General features: G+C 38.5%; 1 protein-coding gene across 3 annotated transcripts; it reads left to right on the forward strand.

The window, feature by feature from the left end:
• The first annotated feature begins 1001 nt into the window (after nt 1-1001).
• LOC103718330 (NAD(P)-binding Rossmann-fold superfamily protein) lies at nt 1002-23609 on the forward strand. 3 transcript variants are annotated; one of them, XM_008807107.6, is made up of 14 exons: nt 1002-1327; nt 1887-1955; nt 2058-2171; nt 3609-3737; nt 4003-4071; nt 9126-9278; nt 9501-9537; nt 12322-12404; nt 17114-17188; nt 18779-18853; nt 19180-19266; nt 19383-19498; nt 23001-23050; nt 23140-23609. In XM_008807107.6, exons 1-14 carry the CDS (start codon nt 1244-1246, stop codon nt 23277-23279), a joined length of 1281 nt encoding a protein of 426 aa, XP_008805329.4. In that variant the 5' UTR covers nt 1002-1243; the 3' UTR covers nt 23280-23609. The 3 variants fall into 3 exon arrangements, with proteins under 3 accessions (XP_008805329.4, XP_026664754.4, XP_026664753.4); XM_026808953.4 differs by having other exon boundaries at nt 1041-1327; nt 22982-23050; XM_026808952.4 differs by having other exon boundaries at nt 1044-1327; nt 1896-1955.
• Nucleotides 23610-23891: the final 282 nt, after the last annotated feature.

The following is a 23891-nucleotide window of genomic DNA, read 5'->3' on the forward strand; positions in this document are numbered from 1 at the left end:
TACATACATATATATATATATATATATGTGTGTGTGTGTGTGTGTGTGTGTGTGGATGCATGCATGCATGCATGCATAAATGAAACTATCTAGGCCCTCCTTGGATCTTTTAAAGGGATTTTTGATGCTTTGGTGGTGTGTGCCGAGCTCAGAGATGCCTAGGAGGGCATTTCCTTTGCCCAATGGACACTGGGTGTGGACCGACTCATTCTCGAGGGCGACTCGGCCATGGTGATTGATTGGGTCCGGGGTTGGGGTCGGGGTCGGGGTCGGGGTCGTGCAGATGAGGGTAGGCCGCTGCTCCTCGACATTCACAGACTATTACAAGAGTAATGCCCACCAAGTCACACATTTACAGAGAAATGAATGGAGCAACTGATTGGGTTGCATCTTATGCGGCCCACCATTCTGGCAGATTTGTATGGATGGAGCGTGACAGAGTGTCGGGTTCTTTGTCTATTTTATTATTTTCTGATTTTGTTGGCCGCATCCACACCCGCAAGGTGTAAACCACCGTTGTACGTAAAAAAAATGTTTTATTTATTATTTTTTGTTGAAGAATTTTTGTGTTATTCTACGGGCTCGTTTGGTTCGCAGGAAAGAAGGGGGGAAAGTGTGATCAACGGGAAAGTAATGAGATGCCTCTTGTTTGGTTGGAGTTTTCAAAGAAAAGAGATAGGAAAGTTATATTCCCATGAAAATATGATTCCCATATTTAATGAGGCGGGAATCACTCCATTTTTATTTTTTTTCAAAAATATCCTTCAGCATTAAAGAAGCATTAAAGAGGCATTAAAGACCTAATTTTTATTAAAGGCATAATAGGAATTATACATAACTTTTACAGGAAAGTGGATGGCCAACCAAACATAAGTACTTTGGAAATTTGTCATTTTTTTATGATCAACCAAACATGCTAAAAATACTTTTTTAAGTATTTTTTTTTAAAAAATTTATTTTTTAGAATCATATTTATAGAAGGAAAAAAAGCTCCCACGAGCCCTGTGAGTCATCCCACGCCTAACCCGTCCAAGTTACTTTCCGCGCTGACGATTCGATTCAGCCATCAATCTGAGCGAATCGCCCACCGTTACACCGTATCCCCAGCAACGCCAGAGGAAATACACGGCAACGTCTCGGGGGCGGCGCGCAGAGCGAGAGACTACGCCGGAGGCGAAGCGGAAGCGGAGAATTTGGTAATCGAGATCTCCGGGAGAGCCAAGAGAGACGAGAGGCGGCGCCGATGGAGGAAGAGCTCAAATCACTTCTCCAAGACGTCGAATCGCTCAAGCGATCTCAAACCAAATCCCTCGATTCAATCGACGAGGTCTCCTCCCACTTGGTCTTTGGTTTTCTTGTTTAAATTTCCTCTTCGATTCTTAGATCGATATCCTCCGTTGCGATGAAACAATTGTCCCAATAATTTGGTGATCTGATTTGATCTCTCATGATATGTTAGGGTTTATATGTATGTATGTGTATATATATATATATATATATATATATATATCTATATATATATATATATATATATATATATATATATATATATATATATATATATATATATATATATATATATATATATATATAGTTGGTGAAGTATCCATTGATCTGTTTCTCTTATGCGCCGGATCTTCTAACTTGCCGGCCGTTCCAGAGTTCTCTCTGTTGTTTTTTTTTTTTATTCCTGTTAATTTCTGTTATACCACGTTGTTCCTTGAATTGTTTAACGATGCCGTTCTTCTCTGGTGTCTGCTGTCTCCTCTGCTTTTCCTCTTTCGATTCCACAATTTTATGGATAAAATTCTGATCGAAGACTCCTCAATTTTGTGCTTATTGTTGAATTATCCATCTAACTTTGTTTCTGGTGTTGTTTGCTGAAGATGCAACAGAGAGTAGTTAGAATCATGAATCTTGCAAAGACTGGGGCCTCGCGGCGCTCCAAAGTCAAGGTCTTTTTTCTTACAGAAACTGTTTTTTGTCACCCCTCATATGTTAATAGCTGCTAATTTTGGTATATGGTAGTTTTATGATGCGTGTGGTGTGGTATGCAGGATATGAGTGCCGAGGTGGTGGACAGCAATCCCTATAGTAGGCTGATGGCCCTTCAGCGCATGGGCATTGTGGAGAACTATGAAAGGATACGAGAATTCTCGGTTGCAATAGTCGTGTGTATCTGTCTTATCTCTTCTTTTATTCTCATAAGCTTTAAAGTTGCATGAGCTTTTGATTAAATTTGATGCTGATTTAGACCAAGATCGACAATGATTTTTAAGTATGAGTCATGAATAAGATATAATATAATCAAATATAGATGTCCCTAGAACAATCTTTATCTAATGCAAAATTATGTCGATGATTGGAAAATTTGACGTCACAACCTGCTTTAAGAATTGTTCGTGTTTTGTGGGAAGTGGGAACCATAACTGATGAAATTATTTTGGGGTTGTTAAGGGATCAAATCTCATGTTACACAACTTATTAATCAATAATGATAATATTTATTCAGATATATGAATAAAGTGCTATAACAGCACATTCTATGCACTTGAGCAAACTGAGATTGCATCAGCTATGCATCAGCTAACAAGTTTTGAAACCCAAAACATACCTCTTGCCCTGAAATCATGTGGTGGATGTAATGTATGCTTGAGGGCAATGGCCAAAGTATACATCTGAAGGAGACCCACCTCTCATATCCTAGGGAATCATGTCGAGCCACGAGAACTCTAGGCTTGAGCTTGTTGCACACTTGAGGTGATATAGACTGGAAATGCAGGGTAGTGGGGGATTTTGCAGATAAATCTCATGGTGTATAAACCAGAGAAAAGTATGCATAGTTATACAGTGAATGATGATGAATGATGAAAAACTAAAATACATTACTATGATTTGTCTGTTCATGGAAAATCAAATTACTAGCAGGCTGAATATCACTTCAGGTGGGTAGGAGAGTGTGACATCTAGGTCTAAGAGGATAGAGTGTTATATCTAGCGCACATTGTGAGCTATTACACGGTGATGTATGGGTGCTATTGTAAGAGATGAGACAGAGGCCAAATAGTGCAAATAGGATTTTTTTTATGAAGCTACGCGAATTAGTAATTAAATACTGGCTAGTAGGATTTCTAGCCTTATCAACATCCATGGAGTATGAAGAGATGAAACTTCATTACTATAGCTATTAATGGAAGCAAGTATATGATCAGCCAAGACGGTATTGAGGTAGTAAGAGGGTTTGAGAGTGGAGGAAGCACTATTTTAAGTACCTATCTGTATTGGGTGTATCATACTATATCCGGTAGGGTACTGATACTCGGTACGCCTCTTGTACTGAGTAAACTATACTGTATCAACTATCAACACTGTACGAGGTTGGGATCTGATGGCCTTTGGAAGATATTTTGGAGGCAAATGATTACCATTCCTCAAGACCTTTACATATTGTAATATTAGGTTAGATATCTAGATTCTAGTTTGTTGACCTGTTCTTCTTATTAAAAAACAATAGTTTCTTATCGTTTGTCGTGAAACTCTAGTGTGTGGTAGTATTATCTATTTTTTAGGTTACATCTCAATTGATGAAATTTCTGTTGTTGCCACAGGGTATAGGTGGTGTAGGCAGTGTTGCTGCAGAGATGCTCACAAGGTGTGGAATTGGTCGCTTGTTGTTGTATGACTATGACACGGTGGAGTTGGCTAACATGAACAGATTATTCTTTCGTCCTGACCAGGCATGCTGGTTCTTCTTAAGAACTCTCTCTCTCTCTCCCCATCTCCTTTTCTTTTGGGGTGGGTGGACTGGTGGGGGGGTGGGTGGGGATGCACTTCCATCGTGTTTCTTCCTGCCCTTTTGTTTTGGTCTGTCTGGATATCTCGTAAATGGATTTGTGATTGTCTATTTTGCACATTGTTGCAGTTTAAAGAATACCCTGTTGCTTAAAATTGTTCATTCCTTGAGGGATGAGCCTCTTCACACACACAACTTCTCCCATGCAGGTTGGCATGACCAAGACAGATGCTGCTGTCCAGACCCTTTCAGATATCAATCCAGATGTTGTTTTGGAAGTAAGTCTTTACATATTGGCTATTTATTACTTTACCTTCTAGTGCACTATTTCCATGCTTTTTTTCCCTTGTTGCTTTTTAAGTCTTTTAGAGGTGGTGAAGAAGATGAAGAAGTATCTCTTCATTATGTTGTCATGAAGCATGTTTTCTTACTGTTCTAGAAGTTATAACTCAGTTATACATAGGGAATACTTTCAGTCAAGCCAAACTGTCAGACACTTATCAACTTGCCAGCAATGTTGCATGGGCTTCAATGAGAAAGTAGGATTCAGATATATTTTGAGTTTCTGACTGGCAACAATGAAACAATGAAGCAGAGAGCTACATGGCACAGATTATAAAGATTCTAAATCTTATTAGATTCGTACTGGTTTTTATCAAGCTGCATAGTTTCATCTTCTGTTTACCTGATTGTTGGAAACTTATTAGTTTTAGTAATTCATATCAGCATATGCCTCTCTTGATCTTAAAAATTTCAGAATTTTAACTTATTTGGTGAATATGTAGAAAAGCATAATGCTAGAAAACAATAATGCTTTCATATACCTTGAAAGATGGTCAGCAAGTGTAAAAACTTAAGGTTGTTTAGATGCTGTAGGTTATCATAACTAAAGAACATTAGCATCAAGGATAATGAATAAGGATACTAGCATGATAGATGGCATGCCATGTTTTAGATGCTCCAAGAAAACTGAAAGGTTACTGATTGTTCTTCTGTTAAAATACATGTTTCTGTAACTCCACTGTTAACCACACTCCAAAAACATCAAAAGTCCACTTCCAATGTCATTTTGGTGGGATTTATTTGAGATTTGTGTTTGACTTGCTCTTGGAAGTCTGACTCTTTGACATCTTTAGAACATGCAAACAGAAGTATCGGAAGTTTCTAATACATCCAACTCGCCGATACTTATTGACATGATTCCTTCAAGTCGGAGGGATGAGTCTAGGTAATATGTTTGCTTAGGCATTTCCCCATAGGGTTTTTGCTATGATTAAGTTAAAAACTAGACAAATCTATGAGACTGCTGAATAAGTATATGGAAAATTTGTGTACTGGTAATTGTATAAGAAAATTAAAATAATGATCAGCATTTCCTCTATGGACCCAGTAGATGAATTTAGGAAACAGTATCTGTTAGTCAGTTTTATCAAGGTCTGTACCATCAGCATCAGCTATAAACTAATCGAACCTTGCCAGTTATGCCTATCAAAGGATAAATTGTTGGTCTAAGAAAACTCGTCCAACTTCATAATTCATATGTAGGTTTGAATTTTTAGGCTTGAAGTTGGAATATTGTAGCGGAGTCACCTTCGAGCATAGATGGCAAATTGATATTTATGTAGTAGTCTTGGCTTTTATCCCATATGATACTTCCACTAATTATGTGAGTTACAGATCTTCTTAAAAGTTTCCACTTACCTAAATCCCTGATTAGAAGTTTCTAGTGATAATCTGAATGATTTTTTTTTTTGGGAGTAGTCAAGTATAAAGCAAAGTGCATGCCTCTTTTGTCCTTTGCGGGGGCCGCTAGGATGTGGTGGTGGTGTTGTTGGATGATGAAATGAAATGATGAATCAAAATATTATCCGGCAATTGGTAATTGGACGATTGATAAACATGAATGCTTCTATAATGTTAAACTACAGCGAAAGTTTGACAACAATGTAGATGACATCTCCATATATCTGTATAATAAGGTTTTATGAAGGGGTGAGAAAGCTAAAAGATTGCTGGCATGGATATAAGTAGTGATGGGCATCGGGCCGTGCCGGGCCGGCCCGGCCCAGGCCCACCGGGCCACGGACTAAACGGGCCGTGCCCGGCCCGGCCCGCTTCGTTAGGCACGGCCCGCTCAGCAAAAAACGCAAGCCCGGCCCGGCCCCAGGCTCGTGGATTGGCGGGCCGGGCCGGGCACGGCACGAGACGGGCCGTGCCAGGCACGGCCCGTCTCGGGCGCAAACGGGCCGTGCCAGGCACGGCCCGTCTGGAGGGGGGAGAAAATAGCCGTTTCCAACGGCTATTTTTGGTTTTTTTTTCCCAAAATACCCCTCCCAACAGTCCAAAAACGGCTAATTTGAGGGGTATTTTGGGGAAAAAATTTTCTGGCTCGCGGGCCGTGCCGGGCCGAGGCCCTTATGGGCCGTGCCGTGCTTGGCCCGCGGGCCGTGCCAGCCCAGGCCCTTATGGGCCGTGCCGGGCTCGGCCCGCGGGCCAGAAAATGGTAACCCAGCCCGGCCCCCTTTCACGGGCCGTGCCCGGCACGGCCGGTTACTGTAGCAAGCGGGCCGTGCCGGGCCATGGGCGGCCCGGCCCAGCGCCCATCTCTAGATATAAGCTTCTCGTGGCAATGCTGATGTGGATGTTGATCCTTGGTAAAGGGTCATAATGTAGTTGATTTAACATGTTGTGATATCTTTGTGACTAAGAAAATATGGTCCGTTTCTATTTTGTGTAACATGGAAATAACATCACAGTTAGCCGTATATAAGAATGTAGTATGTTAAAGGATGACTCATAATATTCCAAGTAGTTACAACAAGCTTCATGGTTTTGGCCATGATTATGGTTTATCTCCATAGAACAGAGGAATTGAACATTGTGCTTTTTGCCTCTATCAGTAACTTTTGTTTGTATAGATAGAATGAACCCACACTCATCTCATTTTTTTAAAATGTATCATTTGGAAATTCTTTGTGAAAATTGCAGATAATTGCTCACTAAATTCAATATATTTAAGTAGGAAATCATCATTGTAATCAATAAATCATCATCCTTATCACCATAACACACCATCATATGATTGATTATAAGATGATTGATAGGTACAAATGTTACTGTTCAATTGAACTTGTGGTGGCTGATACATGACTATGGTAAGAAGCTATATAGCATGGATTCAAAAACTATTAGTACAGGATGGTACAACTAGTACTATACCTTTCCAACATGGAACCAGCACCAGTACAGGTGTCGAGACATTGAAACCCTGTTACTTGTACATACTTAATGTACCAGACCTATTGGTCTGTACTGGTGCATGCTGATGGTACCATATCGACAGTACCGATGTATACCAACAGTTTTTTTTTTTTCTCACATAATGTTGGTACTGATACCATCCGGTACAGAACCTTTTTGATAGGAAAATGTTATAGGGTTCAGTAATGGTATTCAAAACCTTGCTATATAGCGAACTAAGGAGTAACCTGATTGTCAAGAACCTGTAGGCATCTTGGAAGTGTACACTAGTTTGGGTGCTATGAAATAGTTGAGATGATTACTCGTGTCACATAGTGATGCTGATATAGACGTTCCATAGGGGAAAAGAATGCACATGTAAATGAGGCAGTGTCTGGTCACCACAAATATATATATTCATGTTTCTGTTTATTTAATGAAGTAAGGAAACAATGAGGTCTAGCATAACTTTAAACCTACCAATAATAAATTACAAGGTATACCCTATAAACCTAACCCTATCATTAATTTGTTGAATTTATTATAAGCAAAATTTTTACTGAAAGTTCATTTAGGATATGTAAAAGCACTGCTCAATAAACTCAAAATTCTCAAGGGTGAGTGTAAGACTTCACCATGCTATATAAAATGACTTGTGAGGGTTCCCATAAGACTTTGTACATGCTTATATGTACACCTCTGTGTATATAGGTGCATATGTATGTATACTTGTGTATATAGGTGCATACAACCAATCAGTCAGCAAATTAGTGAATTTTATCAAGTTCAAATTGTGTTGTCTTATTATAGAATTATAGGCATAACAAATCTAATTCTACTGTCATAGTATAGCGCAGGAGTTCTATATAAAACTAAAGTCATGTGCACAACTTTGTGAAGTGTTCTACTATTATAATTCCAAGCACCCTCCAGTCATAGTGTATCAAGATTCAACATTCTTATAGCAAAGACAATGGTAATTGGTACATCACTATCATTAAGTTAATCATTAGATCATTTAGAGAAACGTAGGCTAGTCTACATGAGAATCATTATCACGACCTTCAGCAGCTATATCCTAGCATTTCATTAGTTGTACTTGTAACTGGCATCTATTATAGCGAAAAAAAACTTAGATTGGTACACTGATGCAAACTCGAACATGAGAGTAGTAACTCAAATGTGGATGCCAAACATTCATGTGGATCATGATGCGATGAATATGGATATATTCCTCACAATATAGGTGGAAAGGCTGTTGGTAATGCCTACATTGCATGGCTGATGGAGAATTGTGGAAATTTTGACCTATATGGTTTGGACTGTGGAGTAACCCTTTTGATGACCTTTATGTTGGTTCATCCACTGTTTATTCTAATTGTAATGTCTGGGTGAAGAACTGCGTGAAGATGAATTCTTAGGACTTTGCTTAGCGCCTGAACCTTGCATATGTTTCACATAGGCTGAAATATATTTGGTAGGAGTAGGAGACCTTTCGAGGCCTCTCAAGTTTTGCAGTCTCATTTGTGGTATGGTTAATAGGCTGCTCAATTTTTCTGGTAGACCAAGAACTGAAGAACTGCAACGACTATTTGCATTCTCATCATTGTAAGCCTCACATTTATCTGGATGCATGATTATTCCTCAATATAAATGTATCAAAAAACATTGCCTGGATTCCAAGTTGTCTTACGAAATGTTACTTGTCTCAAAAAGCTACATGGCATGTAAGCAACAATGAAAAGAAACTAGTGCTTCTCCCACCACATGCTATATATGATGTGTGTTTTTAAGTATTTCTGCATTTAACTATATAATAAATGTATGATAGGGTAAATGATCAAAACAAAAAGTTCAAAAATTTTAATTCTTAATATCCAATTTATCTATCACAACAAGTTGTGTTTATGAATGGTTGATTAATGTACTCACTTTTTTAACTGCTGGTAATTAGAAAAAAAAAAAGAAAAGGATATTATAATATCTATTTTGATCTTCAAGGTCAATCAAAGTTGACTTCATTTCTTGTATCTTTTTGTCTTCTTCATATACAAATGTTTATGGTGACGACTCATGCTTTTCTTGTCCTTAGAGCTATTCATTAAACATCACAACTGTAAAAGGGTTTGAAATCTTCACGGAGAGTCTTAAATTTCAAGGCTCCCAGAAATCTGGACGAAGTACTGGAGTTGATCTTGTTTTGAGCTGTGTTGATAATTATGAGGCTCGTATGGTTGTGAACCAGGTAATGACCTTTTCTATGGGACCTTGTTTTCTACAGGCTCAATAGGAAATACAAAATGATGATTATTTTCCAAAAGACAACAAAACAATTTTATTGTTTTGCAACTATCATCTTTTGCAGTTTTTTTGGATTTTAATGATACCCTTCTCTTATGCTTTAGCATGGGCATTCTCATTTTCTTTTTGTTCTGTTTCTAAAACAGTTGTTACTTTTGTTGTTCAGGCATGCAATGAGCTGGGTCAGACATGGATGGAGTCTGGTAACATACATGCTCTCATTTATTTTTGAAGATTCAATCATGATATTTCTGTGATTTTCTATATATTTGTTGAGACCTTGGATGATGGCTGCTATATCACTGCAATTTGTGTCCATTAGCTGTGATCGTAGGGTGTACTGATAATATTAGCTCCCTTACTTTTAGCTAAATATTTGTTTTAGAATCTAGCAGTAACTTTGGACAAGAAATATTTAATTCATCTCTTCTATTTATCACCGTATAACATCAAAAATCAGAACTGGGTTCAGATATAGAAAAATTGGTTATTATGATCAAATTTTATGTGGTAAAAATTCTCTCAACTTCATTAGAATTTTTGTGGTTTAGTCACTCAAATAAAGTTTGGTTTGTTATGTGCTGGAAATATTTTTTCAAACAATGGTTTGTAAAATCTTACAAGGAATGTTACCATGACCATCAAGTCTTCCATCTATCTTGGGTTGGCTTTTTATAAGGAACGTTTATATTTCTATGTTTATAAATGTGCAAATATGAGGATGACAGACAATGCTTCTAGGCTAACTTAGATGCCCAATGGCTATTGTCATGCTGGGTCTTTCAATTTAGTTATGCACTCCAACCATTATACCCTAGATATCTTAAAACATATATGCATGGCAGAATTTAAGTGGTTTGGATGATTATTAGCCAATAATCAAAGTAAAGCTATTATTCTATTGTCAAAAAATCATTCATTTGATAATCATTTGATGTGCACATAAATTTTATTTTAGTCTTTCTGGACATTGTAGATCATGATGAACAGTGTGGCTTATCAATTTAGATATCCCACCTTGTAATTTGACTACTAGGCACAGTATAGTTATGCGCCATGAACATAAAAAGCATTGTACACATGCATGAAGCATGATAGGAAAATAAGCTAGAGAAGATCTCATTATGTGCCTAACTTGGGTAAGATAGGACACACTCTTGTTCTGCCTCCTCATAAAAGTGACCTTGTGCCTCGTAAGGATGAAGATAAAATCGTTCGATGGCAAAACTATCGGGATAAGCTTTTAGAAGTATAGGCTATGATAAGTCATAGTGATTAGAAAACAAATTTTCAGATACATTGACAGTGTAAGAGAGATAAGGTTATATCATATATGTGCCATTTTGAAACTATGTTAAGGCTTTAAAAATCGAATGAACCAGACCGAACCATCCGATTTGTACCGAACCTAGGACAACTCGGTTTAGACATGCTTGATTCAGGGGCAACTCTAGTCAAACCATGGGCTAATGGAGCGAACCGTTCTAAAATCACTTGGTTCACCCTGTACCACATATGAGCCGAGGTCAAACCACTCAGTTTGCTTGGCGTTGTGAAAACCCTTGCTTCCATCTCTGTCTTTGGCTCGTCCTCTATTGCATCTATCATGCTTATGCCTTGTCTTCGGCTTCTCCGTTGTCAAATCCCTTCAAGGCTTGGCCTTGCTCAGCTTCTTCATTGCCAACCCCTATCCAGCTGGCATTGATAGCAGCCGGCCACCACCTTAGTTGCCTGGATCTCGCCGTCGGTGGCGGAATCTGATTGTATTTTGAATCCAGCAAGCTCAAGGTGCTTGGCAACACCCATGGTGAATTCAATCCTCTCTCTCTTTCTCTATGTTCCTCTGTTTTCTTCTCTGTTTAATGGCTCAGTAGAGGCCAGCCATGGTGGTGGAGGGGTGGAGGCCATTCTGCCTGCTTCCGAGGTCTCATGTCCATCTCTGCTGGCAATTCTACCCTTCATATACTTATATTTTGCTAGATACTTTTTTATTCCATGTTTATAAGAAGGATCTATGATTTATGTCAAGTCAAATTGGGGGATTGGCTTGGGGTTTTATTACAGTATATTACAGAGATGTATCATCTAATTTATTGTTACATCCTTCTATTCTTTTCATGAGGGAAATTATACAATATATCTGCTACATACAAATGGTATGCTTGCTACAGTAGCCATGCATGCATGTAGAATAAGGTAACATGCACTTGAGTATATTATGTAACATTTATCGATAATGGCTTCTTATGGCTGCAATGGAATCTTCCGCTTGTTCCATTCAACTTATATTTTGCCTTGCTTCTTTATTCAATTCTACATTGTATTGCCTTTTCTACCTACCATTGCTCCTCAGTCTACTCCATCCCATCTTCACCATCAATAAGATCATCCAACAAGGTTTCTAGAGAGATTGACATTTGAGGGTTCCCAGTCCATGGCTTCTAGTTCAAGATGGGGCTTCTAGTTTTTGCCTTGGCATTTATAAGAGTTCCCACTGCCTTCAATTGAGAGCAAACCTTGGCATAGTCCTTGTTCTCACTGCATCATTGACTTAAAACAAATGCAAAAGCTTCTATAACTTGTCTAAAGACAGGAGAAGAATCCCTGGATTTATATATTGAGGAGTTGATAGCTCCAGCCTTCTATTTTCTTGGGTTATATGTATGTCATAGTAATATCTTTTTCTTTGCAACCATCTTCTATTGGAAGAATGGAAAATCTATACTTTAGAAAGCACTTCTCTATACCTTTTTTTTTCAAAAAAAAAAGTGAGCTGCTTAGATTAGTAGAAAGAAAGGCCAACTCATGGTTGTTTTCGAATGTGAACATTAAATTATTTTTTGTTCTATTTATCTGCCTCCGTTTAAGTTCAAAAGCTCAAATTCTTTGATGCTGAATATAAAACACCAGGCGGATTTGCCTATGATATATCAGCTGTGCATTGTGGGGAAGGAATGAACTAGAACTTTTAAGATTTTTTATGGCAGGTGTATCTGAAGATGCTGTTTCAGGTCATATACAACTGCTGGTTCCTGGGGAAACTGCTTGTTTTGCATGTGCCCCTCCTTTGGTAAGTTAATATGTCTTTAGCTGGGTTCAAGAACCATGCAGTGGAATTACAATGTGTGCATGAATACTTTCTTCCCAGATTTCCAGCTTGGGCTTGGCTCATTAAGAGGTTGTTTGACCTCAGCTCTGCTCATAAACAAGCCAAGTCTGAACATGTGTTTTGTTCAGATATTGAAAGAAAGCTCCACTTGGTTCGACTGAAGCTTGGCTCAAGGGTTAGCTGAGCTGAGCCTGAACAGGTTATGTTGAGCTTGGCTTTAGTTCAAGCCAAGCTCAAGCAGCTCAATTAATTTCTGAGCCGAGCCCAAGCAGCCCAGCACTCGGTTCGTCTTGGCTTGTCTGCAACTCTACGCCTTACTAACCTTTTTTAGAGTAAACTAGTTGTACATAGTTTACCACTTTGTATGAGGGCCTTGCTTTCTATTGCAACTAGCAAATTATAGGGTATTTTTGTCATTAAATTCATCATGGCTGAGCTTCCTTCAGGTTGTCATATCAAAAGAGAAATCTCTCATATCACGATCTATTGAAAATGATATTTTTGCTTCGAATCATATTATCTTAAGGGTCTTGTCATTAAATAATGAATAAGATATTTGCTTTGATACACTGTGACTACAGTTAGTGACCTGGTAGTTTGAATTTCATGAATGTTACACTGATTGTATCACTTATGGGAATTACTAACTTTGTTAAGCATTTGATTTGCTTTTTATCCTTATTTATTATGGTGGATGCATGCACATAAACATACAGAATTGGAAACAATTTACAAACTGAAGACATGCCTGTGCATGAGATAAGAACAAATGTGGCAAGTTAGCTATCATTTTTTGGGATTTAAGATTATGGTTTCTTATAACATGTGGTTCTTGTTGATTGGGTTTGGTGTTAAGTCATTCGTGGGATGGAAGTTGACAATGCTTGCAGGGTAATTGTACAATGGTGTATCAATGAGGATTGGTGTGAAGTTGCTTATGAGGCAACATTGAGGAACACATATTAAGAGAAATTACTTGTCCATTATATGTGCAAGAATGATGATACTTGCTATCTTGATCTTCAGATTTTGGTTTTTGTACTTAGGCCTCTACTTTTGTGGGCGCAATTGTCTTCATTGATGCTAGTTGTTCTGTCCAAGTGAAATGTTGAAGCTCTGTAATTTGAGCCATAAACATTTGATTAGCTGCTCTGCAGATGCTTAAAGAGGCCTTGCTAATAAGAAAAGAGGGAAACAAAAGTTGCACTGATTGTGCTTGTTGACTTCTATTATTGTGTCTTATATTGGAGTGTTATGAAATAGACTTATTCACGTGATGAAACTCTGTCTTTTATCTAACATATCTTGTAGCATTGATTGAGCCACAACCTTGTTTCAAAGAGGTGCTGGATGTGGCTGCATATGGCTAAAGTGCCCTTATTCTTTAATAGCTGATGCTATGGGGAAACAGTTAATTCTGCTCTAGACATCAGAAAGTAACAGTATCAAATTTACATTCATACAAACTTCACAATACCATGGGTAGGTGTTGATTTTGTTAGTGCAACTGCATGTTATGTTTGTGGCAGCTGAGATACACACGAAAAAGAGGTTCAAAGATTCAGTTTACTGTTAGAAGATGCACATGCAGAGAAAAGGAGAGGTAATTACATTAGCAAGGAAAAAGAAGGCTCATGGCATTTGATAGCCTTATTTTGGATGATGAACTGAGGTGAGATGTGGAATGTTTTGGTTGATTGAGACAAGACTAGTCAGCAATGTTTAAGATACTAGTGCCATACATGTATCGGTATTTTATTGGGATGATATGGTGCCAATGACTGTCTGGTAAGGGGTGTCAATGGAGGCTGATAACCTGCTAACCTGACCCAAAATGTACGGTTTGGATCTAAAAATTGGGCCCAGTTAGCCATTGGGTAGAGCTTGGATCCCAAAAAAATTGGTTTTCTACCATATACTGATTATGACTTAACATTTGTCTTGGTTTTTGTTTATTAGAATTTTTCTGTTTATCTTTTGGTTGCATAGATGAACCAAAAGTAATAGCTGAAATGATATCTACCTTTCAATTCATTTTCAATTATTTTTTATTATCAACATTTTTCATAATTCAGAGTTCCTAAGGAAGGATTGTGGGTGCATTAAATTGCCTAGAAAAATAATTTAAAAAACTAGCAAAATACTTATTGAAGATCTGATTTTTCCTCGAATCACAACCCAATACGTGAAGGTTTGTGTATAGATGTGGCCAAACCCAACTCAAATCCGACTTGCTGTCACCCTAATCTAGTACTAGGGACTTCTTTTGTGTGTGTGTTTTGTTTTCAATTTGTTTTGAATTTTTATCTTAATTGATTTTTTAGTTTTTTTTTAATTTTTTCTATATTTAAGTGGTTTTTGAGACAGATGGGATGTATGGTGCCAATAATGGTTTCAAGAGCTGTGATATCAATAACATTTTTAAAAAAGAACCAACAAGTATAAGTGAAACATCAATTTTTTTCTTGTTCTCTCCCTCTCCCTGTTTCTCGGTCTCCGCCTATATTAACCCCGTCACTAAAGCAAAAGGAAAGAGAGTATGGCCACCAGGTACTCTCTCCTTTTCTTCTTGGAATTAGGCAATCTGTTCAAGTCACTCTTGCTATTGATCAAACCAAGCCTTGTACCTGCCCTGCCCTGACTTGTTTTTCCAGGATAGGTGGGACATCCCGGTCCAATATAGGATCAATATCCTGCAGGGAGTCAGTCCCATTTTCCCGTTGGAACTACAATGGCTAAGGAGTTCTTTCTAGTTGTATTAACTAGATGTATTGGTAGTGACACTTATTAGTATAGAGAAGCTTATTCTCTCAGCAGATGTTTGAAAATTGTATGGGCAAAATCTCTTATTTTTTTAGGAGACGGTCGGGCTATCGATGTTATGGAGGATAGCTGGCTCTTTGAGAGGCCTCTTAGTAGATGGCCTACCTTGATCGATGCTGGATGCCTAGAGGGGCGTAGAGTCTGCAACCTGTTTACCCCTAGTGGGCAGGCATGGGACGAGGATCTGATTCGACGGGCTTTTGGGGAGTGGCTGGCCGAGCAAGTCCTATCTCTGTCGATTTCGGCTGTGGAAGCTGTAGATAGGAGGGTGTGGAGCACAATTGGGAGGCCAGAGGTGAAGGCCCGGGATTTAGCCCAGGTGATCAGGAGGGCTCCAGCTCGTCAGATAGAGGGGGGCTGGATCTGGAGGCTCCGCATTCATCCACGAGTCGCCTTGTTTGTCTGGAAGGTAGCTTCAGGGTGTTTACCTACCAGAGGCATGTTGGCTCGGCGAGGGATGTAGGTTTCTCTGGTATGCTTGAATTGCCCGAAGGTGGAGTCTATCTTCCATGTCGTTAGAGGATGCCCGAGGGCTGCCCAGATCTGGAGATGTGCCTGGGGTCCCCTTGATCCAGGGCTGGGGTGGTCGACGACTGAGGACTTTCTATTGTTTCTGGAGACTTCAGCGAGGAGGCCAGGCTTGGAGAGTCCCGAGATCAGGGTTGCCTACTTACTTACCACTGTTGACTAGATAGGAATGCTCGAGTCTTCGAGGTCAATAGCGGAGATGACTCTTCTTCATGCGAAGGAGATTATCCGCAGCGCTACGCTATCGTCCCTGGAGCCGGCCGGAGAAATCTGGGGCTCCCCTCTTGCTAATGCAGCGCCCAGGACCGTGCAAGTCTCATGGGAGCCCCAACCTCCTGGTTTTCTCAAGGTAAACTTTGATGACAGTGTTAGTGAGGGAGGATGCACTAGAGGTGTGAGCTTTGTTATCAGAAACCATGATGCTCGTCTGATAGCGGCTGGGGGCCAGTAGATCTTCGACAGGTCTGTGGTCAGTGCTGAGCTCAGAGCTAGCTGCATGGGAGGGAGTCATCTATGCGGGGTGGATGTTGGGTGCGGGTCGCATCCTGCACGAGAGAGACTTGGCTTCGATGATTGAGTGCATTCAAGATTTGGAGTTTGATGAAGGGTCCAGCCCGTTGATCCACGATGTTTGCAGACTCTTGGACGAGGGAGGCCTATCGTGGGCCAAATATGTCTACAGGGAGGCGAACAGCGCGGCTGATTGGGTAGCCTTATTTGCGACCCACCACTCTGGAGCCTTCACCTGGGGGGACCACGTGTCGGTGCCTCACTCTCTATGTTATCTTTTTTTTTCTGATTTTGTTGGATGCACCCACCTTCGGCGGGTATGAACTGCCCTTGTACCCAAAAAAAATGTCAGTACATAGTGAGTGGTAGTGAGCAAATGCACAACATTTTCTTTCTTCATGGAGATGATAATAAATAGCAAAAGTTTAGATTCTAGAATGTGGTTGGGGATGTTAAGTTTCTATTGAAATGGTTTACCCAGGTTATTGTTTAAAGGTTGTCCTTACACTAGTAATCTCTTACTGTTTCAGTTGTTTTACCAAAAAAAAATCTTTTATCCTTTCCGTTTTAGTAAGATCGCCATGATCTTGGTTACATAATTAATATGTTGGTCCTTTTATGTGCACTATGCTATTTGATGTTGTGGAAACATTAATGAACTAAAACTTAATGTGATGTGTTATCGATATAAGAGGCATCTCTCCCTGTGCTCTGATGATGATCCAAGTGAATGTTAAACTGTTAGTTTTGCCATCATTTTGTATCGTTTGACTGTATGAAACTGTTGATAAAGTTCTAATGTGTTATAGGTTGTAGCATCTGGAGTGGATGAACGTACACTCAAGCGAGAAGGTGTGTGTGCTGCATCTTTGCCAACAACCATGGTGAGGAGATTCTCTCTCCTTTTTACGTGTCTCCTCTGTTTCACTTCTATTATCCAAAGAAAAAAATCAAGGTGTTGTAGGCTCATTTTCATTTCAAGAAACAATTATTAATCTTTTTCGAAATATCTTTCCATCAAAATTATGATATTCTTAAAAGTTATTGCGACGGTCATATATGTCAGTCATCCAGCTTATGATTGGAAACATTGTATTTTCATGCTTAGAGTAATAAACTGTAAGGTGTATTAATTAGAGAAACTGTTGTATATTTATATAGTTATATGGTATATGTTTTGTATCCAATTACTTTGCACATGCTTTACGTGAGGGGGTGGCATCAACTGTAATTCCATATGTTGGGTTATTCATGCAGCCAATTTACCTACAGCACTTCAGAATAGTTTTCTAGTTGTAATTCTCTATGGATTTTGTTGGATATTTGAGTTACCTCAACTAGCAAGCCTTGTGCCATCCACATAGGATCAGCTTTATGGATCAACATTTAACCCACTAATGTTTAAGAGCATGATCCTATATGGATCAGTGTCAATTCCTAAGCAACGCTGTTCGTGCAAAACTTGAAAGCTAGGAGACTTACCTTTACTAGGTTGTGCATAGTTGTGTTACATGTGAAATGCATTGAATGAATTGGTGTTACCTGAGTAGCTATGGGCATTTTTGGATCTTAACATGTTCACCACCATGAAAATACTTTCTCTTTAAGTTACAAAAGATTTTCATCAAGGGTAACATGTGTTGCTTTTAGTTGCACTTAATTCTGAGCTGTTTAATTCTTTGTAATTTGGCAGAAATTTTAAGGTGCATCTCAATATGGGATTTTTCATTGGCACATGCTTATGTTTATCCAAAACATTGTTTGTATGGTATTCTTATAGGTGTTTATTTGTTTTTTTCAATTCGGAAATGTTCTCCTTTCTTCCATCATCTTTCCATTTGTTGTCTCCAGAATTTGAATCATAGTCTCAGTTTTAATTTCTTCCATGCAGCTATTAATTTGATTGCCAGGATAAATTGAGCAATAGAATATAATGATGTTATTGGACTATTATGATTTGATTTTTAACCATTGTTTTCCCTGTATTTTTAGTATATGTATAACCGTACTGCCTATCATGGAAAACTGGAATTTCAGTGTTGATTACAAATTCTTACTCAGGGTTCAAGAACTCAACTTTTCTTCATTGGACTTAACATTTGTAACCAATGAATTTATTACCTGTATTTTCTCTAAGACAATAAAATTCCCTTCATTTGTAAGAGTTGCTTTAGTGGCCCTGATAACATATTTATTTTCATGATAATAATTTTCTTTAGCAGCTTCTATATTCTTACAAATAAGCATAATATTCTGACATTTTTTTATCTGTTTTTTATTTGGAAAGATTAAGCATATAATGCTGTATGTATGCCATTTTCCCATCCTCTTTTGCTTTTTCCTAATGTGATAATGCTGGTTTTCTATTTCCCGATATGATTTGTCATCAGTTGTTCTTGGACAAGCTGTTCATTGTTTGCTAGCATTGTTATCTTTACCCAATTTTACTAGCTGGAGATAGATTATCTATTCAGGGGGTTGTTGCTGGTCTCCTAGTTCAGAATGCGCTTAAATACTTGCTGAAGTTTGGCCAAGTTTCTCCTTATTTGGTAAGTTCAACTCTTGAAAATTTAATCCATCATCAACTTGTACCTAAGTTCTTGTACTTATGTAGAACTTTTAGCACCACCACTGGAGCTTCATGTGTTTCAAGTCTTTTAATCAACATTCATATGTTACATATCTTGTTTTTCTTGAGAAAAAAAACTCCACAATTTTAGCATATGCACTAAATGTATGAATGCCTAATAGATATTGTTTAACTCACTGGCGATCAACAAAAGCTGAATTAATTGGAACATTTTACAACTTTCTATGGGGTACCGATGTTTAGAGCATTCTCTGGATGACTTTCATCACATCATTTACACTGCAGGGATATAATTCACTAAAAGATTATTTTCCAACCATGGAAATGAGACCAAATCCACAATGTTCGAACTTGGCATGTGTTGAGCGGCAGGTATATAGTTTGCATGCTACGTATTCATGAAGTGGCTTTTTATAGAATTAAAACCCGTGTTCTGCCCATCATATTGTGCATCCGGATTCATGGTTACAACAACATATATTGTGCAGAACGAATACATCCAAACAAAACCAGCTAGAGATGCTGCAGCTAAGGTGAAGGTGGAAGCTGAAGCATCAGCAGCAACAGAAGGCCCACTTCACTTGGAGAATGACTGGAATATAAGGTACTTTATGCTTGTTAGTAATCTTAATAAGCTCCTACAAGCTTAATTAGCTACATGAAGAGGAAAGTTATCTGCTTTTTTTTTCACTGTATAATACTCACATCCATCTAAATGTTATAGTCACAATGCGACCTTTATGGTGTACATGCATTGTTGTATATGCATGTTCATCATGTTGCGTGCTGATGTGTTATTTCATTTTTTATAGTAGTCTATGCCTGTAGCTGAACGTATATGCACTCCTTGTGCTACCATATGCTCATTTGGGTGCACAAGTCTTCATGTGTGTATGTTTGTGCATGCTTATTCTTCAGAAACTATTTGTGAGAATTGCTCATCCCTCTTCTGATCGGATAGTTGGGTTGATCCTTATCATTTTGCCCTTTAAATTGTTCATTGGTTGAAGGCGCTATTGAATTTAATGGGATGGACTATAAAAAGATTTTTTTAATTTGGGTTTTGTATCAATACTTGTATCGTTTAATCCTGAGTCACCTCATTCATCAGAATGTCCTAGTAAGTGAATCGTGCCCAGCAGCTCCACTGTGATTTCCACTGTCATCCTGATTATGCTAGGTTCAGATCACCTGCTGTTGTTCGTAGGTAGTTTTGCCCCTCTATAGTTCTAGACTTTGTCATCATTGCAACAACATGTTTAAGTGTCTGTTGTCAGAACTCAACTTGATGATGACCCAATTTAAGCTGATTAAGGTAGGGTTTTCTATCCTGCCTCTGAAAATACTTTAAACTTGCATAATTTATTTAATCTAGCATTTTTGGAACTTTCTTGCTCTACATATTCTCTACAGGAGCAGGTGCTATCAGAGAACAATTATCCGATTCCCGGCTATTCACGGAACGTGAGAAGCAGATGATATTTTATAGCTGATTTAAATGCCTTTTTGCATTTCTTTGCAATTTTTTGTGCCTAAGTATATTTTGGGGTCCTTTCATCCACTTCCCATGTCTTAATGGTTATGGTTGATAGTTTCCAAATAAGTTTTGAAAAACATAACCTAGATAATTGGGACATATAGCTAATGTAATTATGTTTTAGAAAGCTCTTTTTCTTGCTTAATAATTTTAATGTTGGAAAAAAAAGTATTAGATGTAATATTGGTTAGAGAAAACAAGTTTGTTTTTTTGGTTTTAGCTTGACATTATATCTTATTTGAGAGAAAACTTGATAGCATATCAATTTATAAAACTTTAAGCCCATTTGGAAGGTTTTAGTCAAGTTCATTTCTAAATTCTAACCAATTTTTTAAATTCTAACCATTTTTTTCAATTCTAGATCCATTAAATCCTTGCTTGATTTAATCGTAGCTCGAAAGATTTGTTGAAGAAATTCTAGATACATGACCGCTCGAGATTAATTGCTATATGAAACAAAAAAATATCAATAAATATTTAAGCAAACCGTGAAATTGAAGCTGCAAGTTATCAATCCAGAAATTCTTCACTTCAAATCAAGTATTTAAGTACTGCAGCCTTGGGGCGTGCTGTCTGGTGGCTGTTATGGCAGATCCCATGCAGCACCTAAATAAGGAGAGGATATTAGGGTCCCTTACGGTTTGGTATGGAGCTGTACTGAACCATATCAACCTGTGCTGAAGTGGCATGGGTTGATATGAGCTGGCATGCTCAATAGTCAGTACCAACCTTTTGTCAGGTGCCCATATTGCCCCGACAAGGTATGTGCAGGCTGACATAGATCTCAGCATGGACTGACGCATGAAACCTTGCTCCCTGTTTGGATCAAGTCAATCAGGCTGACTTTAGTGGAGAATATGGTGTTATTCTTGGGAAGATTCCCAGGATCTAAACATGATGAGGGGGTCCTGCTTTCTCTGTTGTTGTTGGCCGAGAACTTACAGCCAAGTTGACTATGTTGACGTAGGTCTTATGCTATGTCATGTTTTGATACGCTATGATATCAGTCAGTATAACATAATATGACTAGTGCATGATCCATAAGAATAATCAAAATCACAACAAATCATTCATCTTCTTGCATAAAATCTGCCCATCTTCTGGTCTGTGATCTGGCAATATCAGACATGTCAAGGTAGACCTATTCAATAGGCGGGCCATGGTAGGTTCGGTCTGGGCTCAACCCAAGATACTTGGGCTTTGGGTCAAGCCTCGGACTTTCTGGATCCTCTTTTTTCAGTTTAAAAGTTATAAAAAAAATACTTGCCTAGATTAAATGCTTGAAAAGGATTGGCAAGGTCTATGCACTTTTTATGGTTGTTCATAAGGAGTGCTCGTGCATGAAGGTGGACTATTAATATTTTATTTGGTCACCAACCAGATTTCTAAGGCATAAGTATACATTATATATTATATAAGACTTTGGCTCTGGCCGAGCTGAACTAAACCTTAGCCTGGCCTGTTTTAATAGGTGGGCTCATATTTCAAGCCCGGCTTGGGCCGCCAGGCTTAAAATGCAGGCCCAATCCTGTCCCAAATGCTTCGGGCATGTGCAGGCTAGGTGGGTCGTCGGGTGCATGAACAGGTTGTCAAAAGGCATATTCATGTCATATCCTAGTGTCCGACAGAAATAGACAAGTTTGCATGTCAATTAGTAGTTTGAAATTGTTGTCTATACTCTATATCAATATGTTGCATGTGATACAAACCCACATAAGCTATCATAAGATTATAAGGCAAATGTTGAGTTTGTAGGGAACTATTACATGCTCTTGAGCCTCAATAATCTACTTCTCATACAAATTAAAATGTTCTCTTTGAGTGATCAAGTAATCGCTGCCTTGAAAGTAGAAACTTAATAAATGTTGCGTTTAGGTGAGGTCAGTAAGTGATTCAATAGCAAGCATGATTGAGATAAGGATATTGAAGAGACCTTCAAAATCACTGTCACATTATTGCCAAAAGAAAATTAGAATTTAGTAGACATGGAAATTGAGCAAGTCTCAATCTGAAGGAGCTGCTCTTGCTGATGTTGGTAGATGAGTGGATTTCATAGTACTTTCCTGCATTCAAGTATTGCAGTGATTATTGCTAACTGGACTCTAGATTATAGATTAACATCTTTAAACACATTGCTTCAGAAGTTTGAATTATTCTCTATAAACAGAGGATGAAGGTGATTTTTATATTAATTCCATTATCGCAGACAACCAAATAAACTTAACTGCCCCATTACATTACCCTAGAGTATTGGATGTATATATAGTTAAAACAATTTAATGGATATCAAGTTTTGAGGTAGACATGTTGGCATCCATCTGCCAGATATTGTCAATGCAGAATGTCAAACCTTGTATGTTCTTAGGTTTGATCTTGAGACAATGGATGCTTCAGATTGCTGATAAAATAGGAGTGCTAATATTTGTCAAAGGGTTTATATTTATGTTCTAAACTGTGATCTTCCTAAAATCTTCAATATTACCTGTCCATTTTAAAGAGTTCTTGTGATAGGTTTTCACTTACAAGACTTCAGCTTTTCTTGATATTCAGATTTTACTTGTTTATACAGTGTTGTTGATGATACCGAGATGGAAACATCAAATGCTTCCAGTGCATCAGGTGATCTATCTGCCATGGTGGAACCTCTATTTTCTCTTTTCTTGGTTTAAATCTTTCTCATTCCTGCACCTCTTCTCAAACACATGCAGGTGCTCTTCCAGAAGGGCTTACCCATGAGCTCCCAAGCGCTGACAAATATCCGGAGTCACTGGTTGTTGGAGAGGCGAGCCCTGTGGTGGATGATCTTGAGGATCTACAGCGCCAGCTTGATGCCCTCAATGCATTGTGACCTTCCAGAAACATAAACCTTCATGCAATTTTATTTGAACCCTTTTTTTCTGGTGCAAAGGGTATTTATCAGTAACATTGGCTTCCCTGATTCCCTTCTGAAAAGAAAAAAGGGGAATGGGGGAAAGAGGTCTTGATCTAATTATGAGTTACATTAGCTTCCTTTGTTCCCTTCAGAAAAGGGAAATGGGGGGAAGGGGTCTTGATCTAATTATGAGAGACCTTCAGTTCTTATTCACTTAACCCGCATTCCTCCAAATGCTACAGAATTTAAGTTTACTTTTCTATGGAGCCGCAAAAGATCTAGTGCCTGCAATCTTTGGTGACAAAATGTGTTGAAAGTTCAAAACTTTTACTCTCTCTCTCTCACTCTCTCTCTGACTCTCTGTATGTGTATGTGTGTTCATGCGCATGCAAAGCACAGGCATGCATGCACACTCGTCTGGGTGTTTGTGGATACCCCAAGTCCAGAGACTTCATGTATTGGTGACCTTTTGTCTTCAAATTAGTGCAGCATTCTTGAATGAAACTGCAATTGCCTCTTCAGGTTCAGATTCAAGACTGGCACCAACTGCCATGTTCAAGAGTCACACATTATTGAACCTTTCTTTTA

Source organism: Phoenix dactylifera, chromosome 4 (assembly GCF_051530095.1).
Source record: "Phoenix dactylifera cultivar Ajwa chromosome 4, Ajwa_hap1_PhDact_Kaust_v1.1, whole genome shotgun sequence".
NCBI lineage: Eukaryota > Viridiplantae > Streptophyta > Magnoliopsida > Arecales > Arecaceae > Phoenix > Phoenix dactylifera.

Coding starts and splice junctions, on each gene's coding strand:
- LOC103718330 (XM_008807107.6), top strand. CDS start 1,244: ATGGAGGAAGAGCTCAAATCACTTCTCCAAGACGTCGAATCGCTCAAG. Junction 3,738..4,002: donor TATTCTTTCGTCCTGACCAG/GCATGCTGGTTC, acceptor TCTCCCATGCAG/GTTGGCATGACCAAGACAGA. Junction 9,279..9,500: donor CTCGTATGGTTGTGAACCAG/GTAATGACCTTT, acceptor TTTGTTGTTCAG/GCATGCAATGAGCTGGGTCA.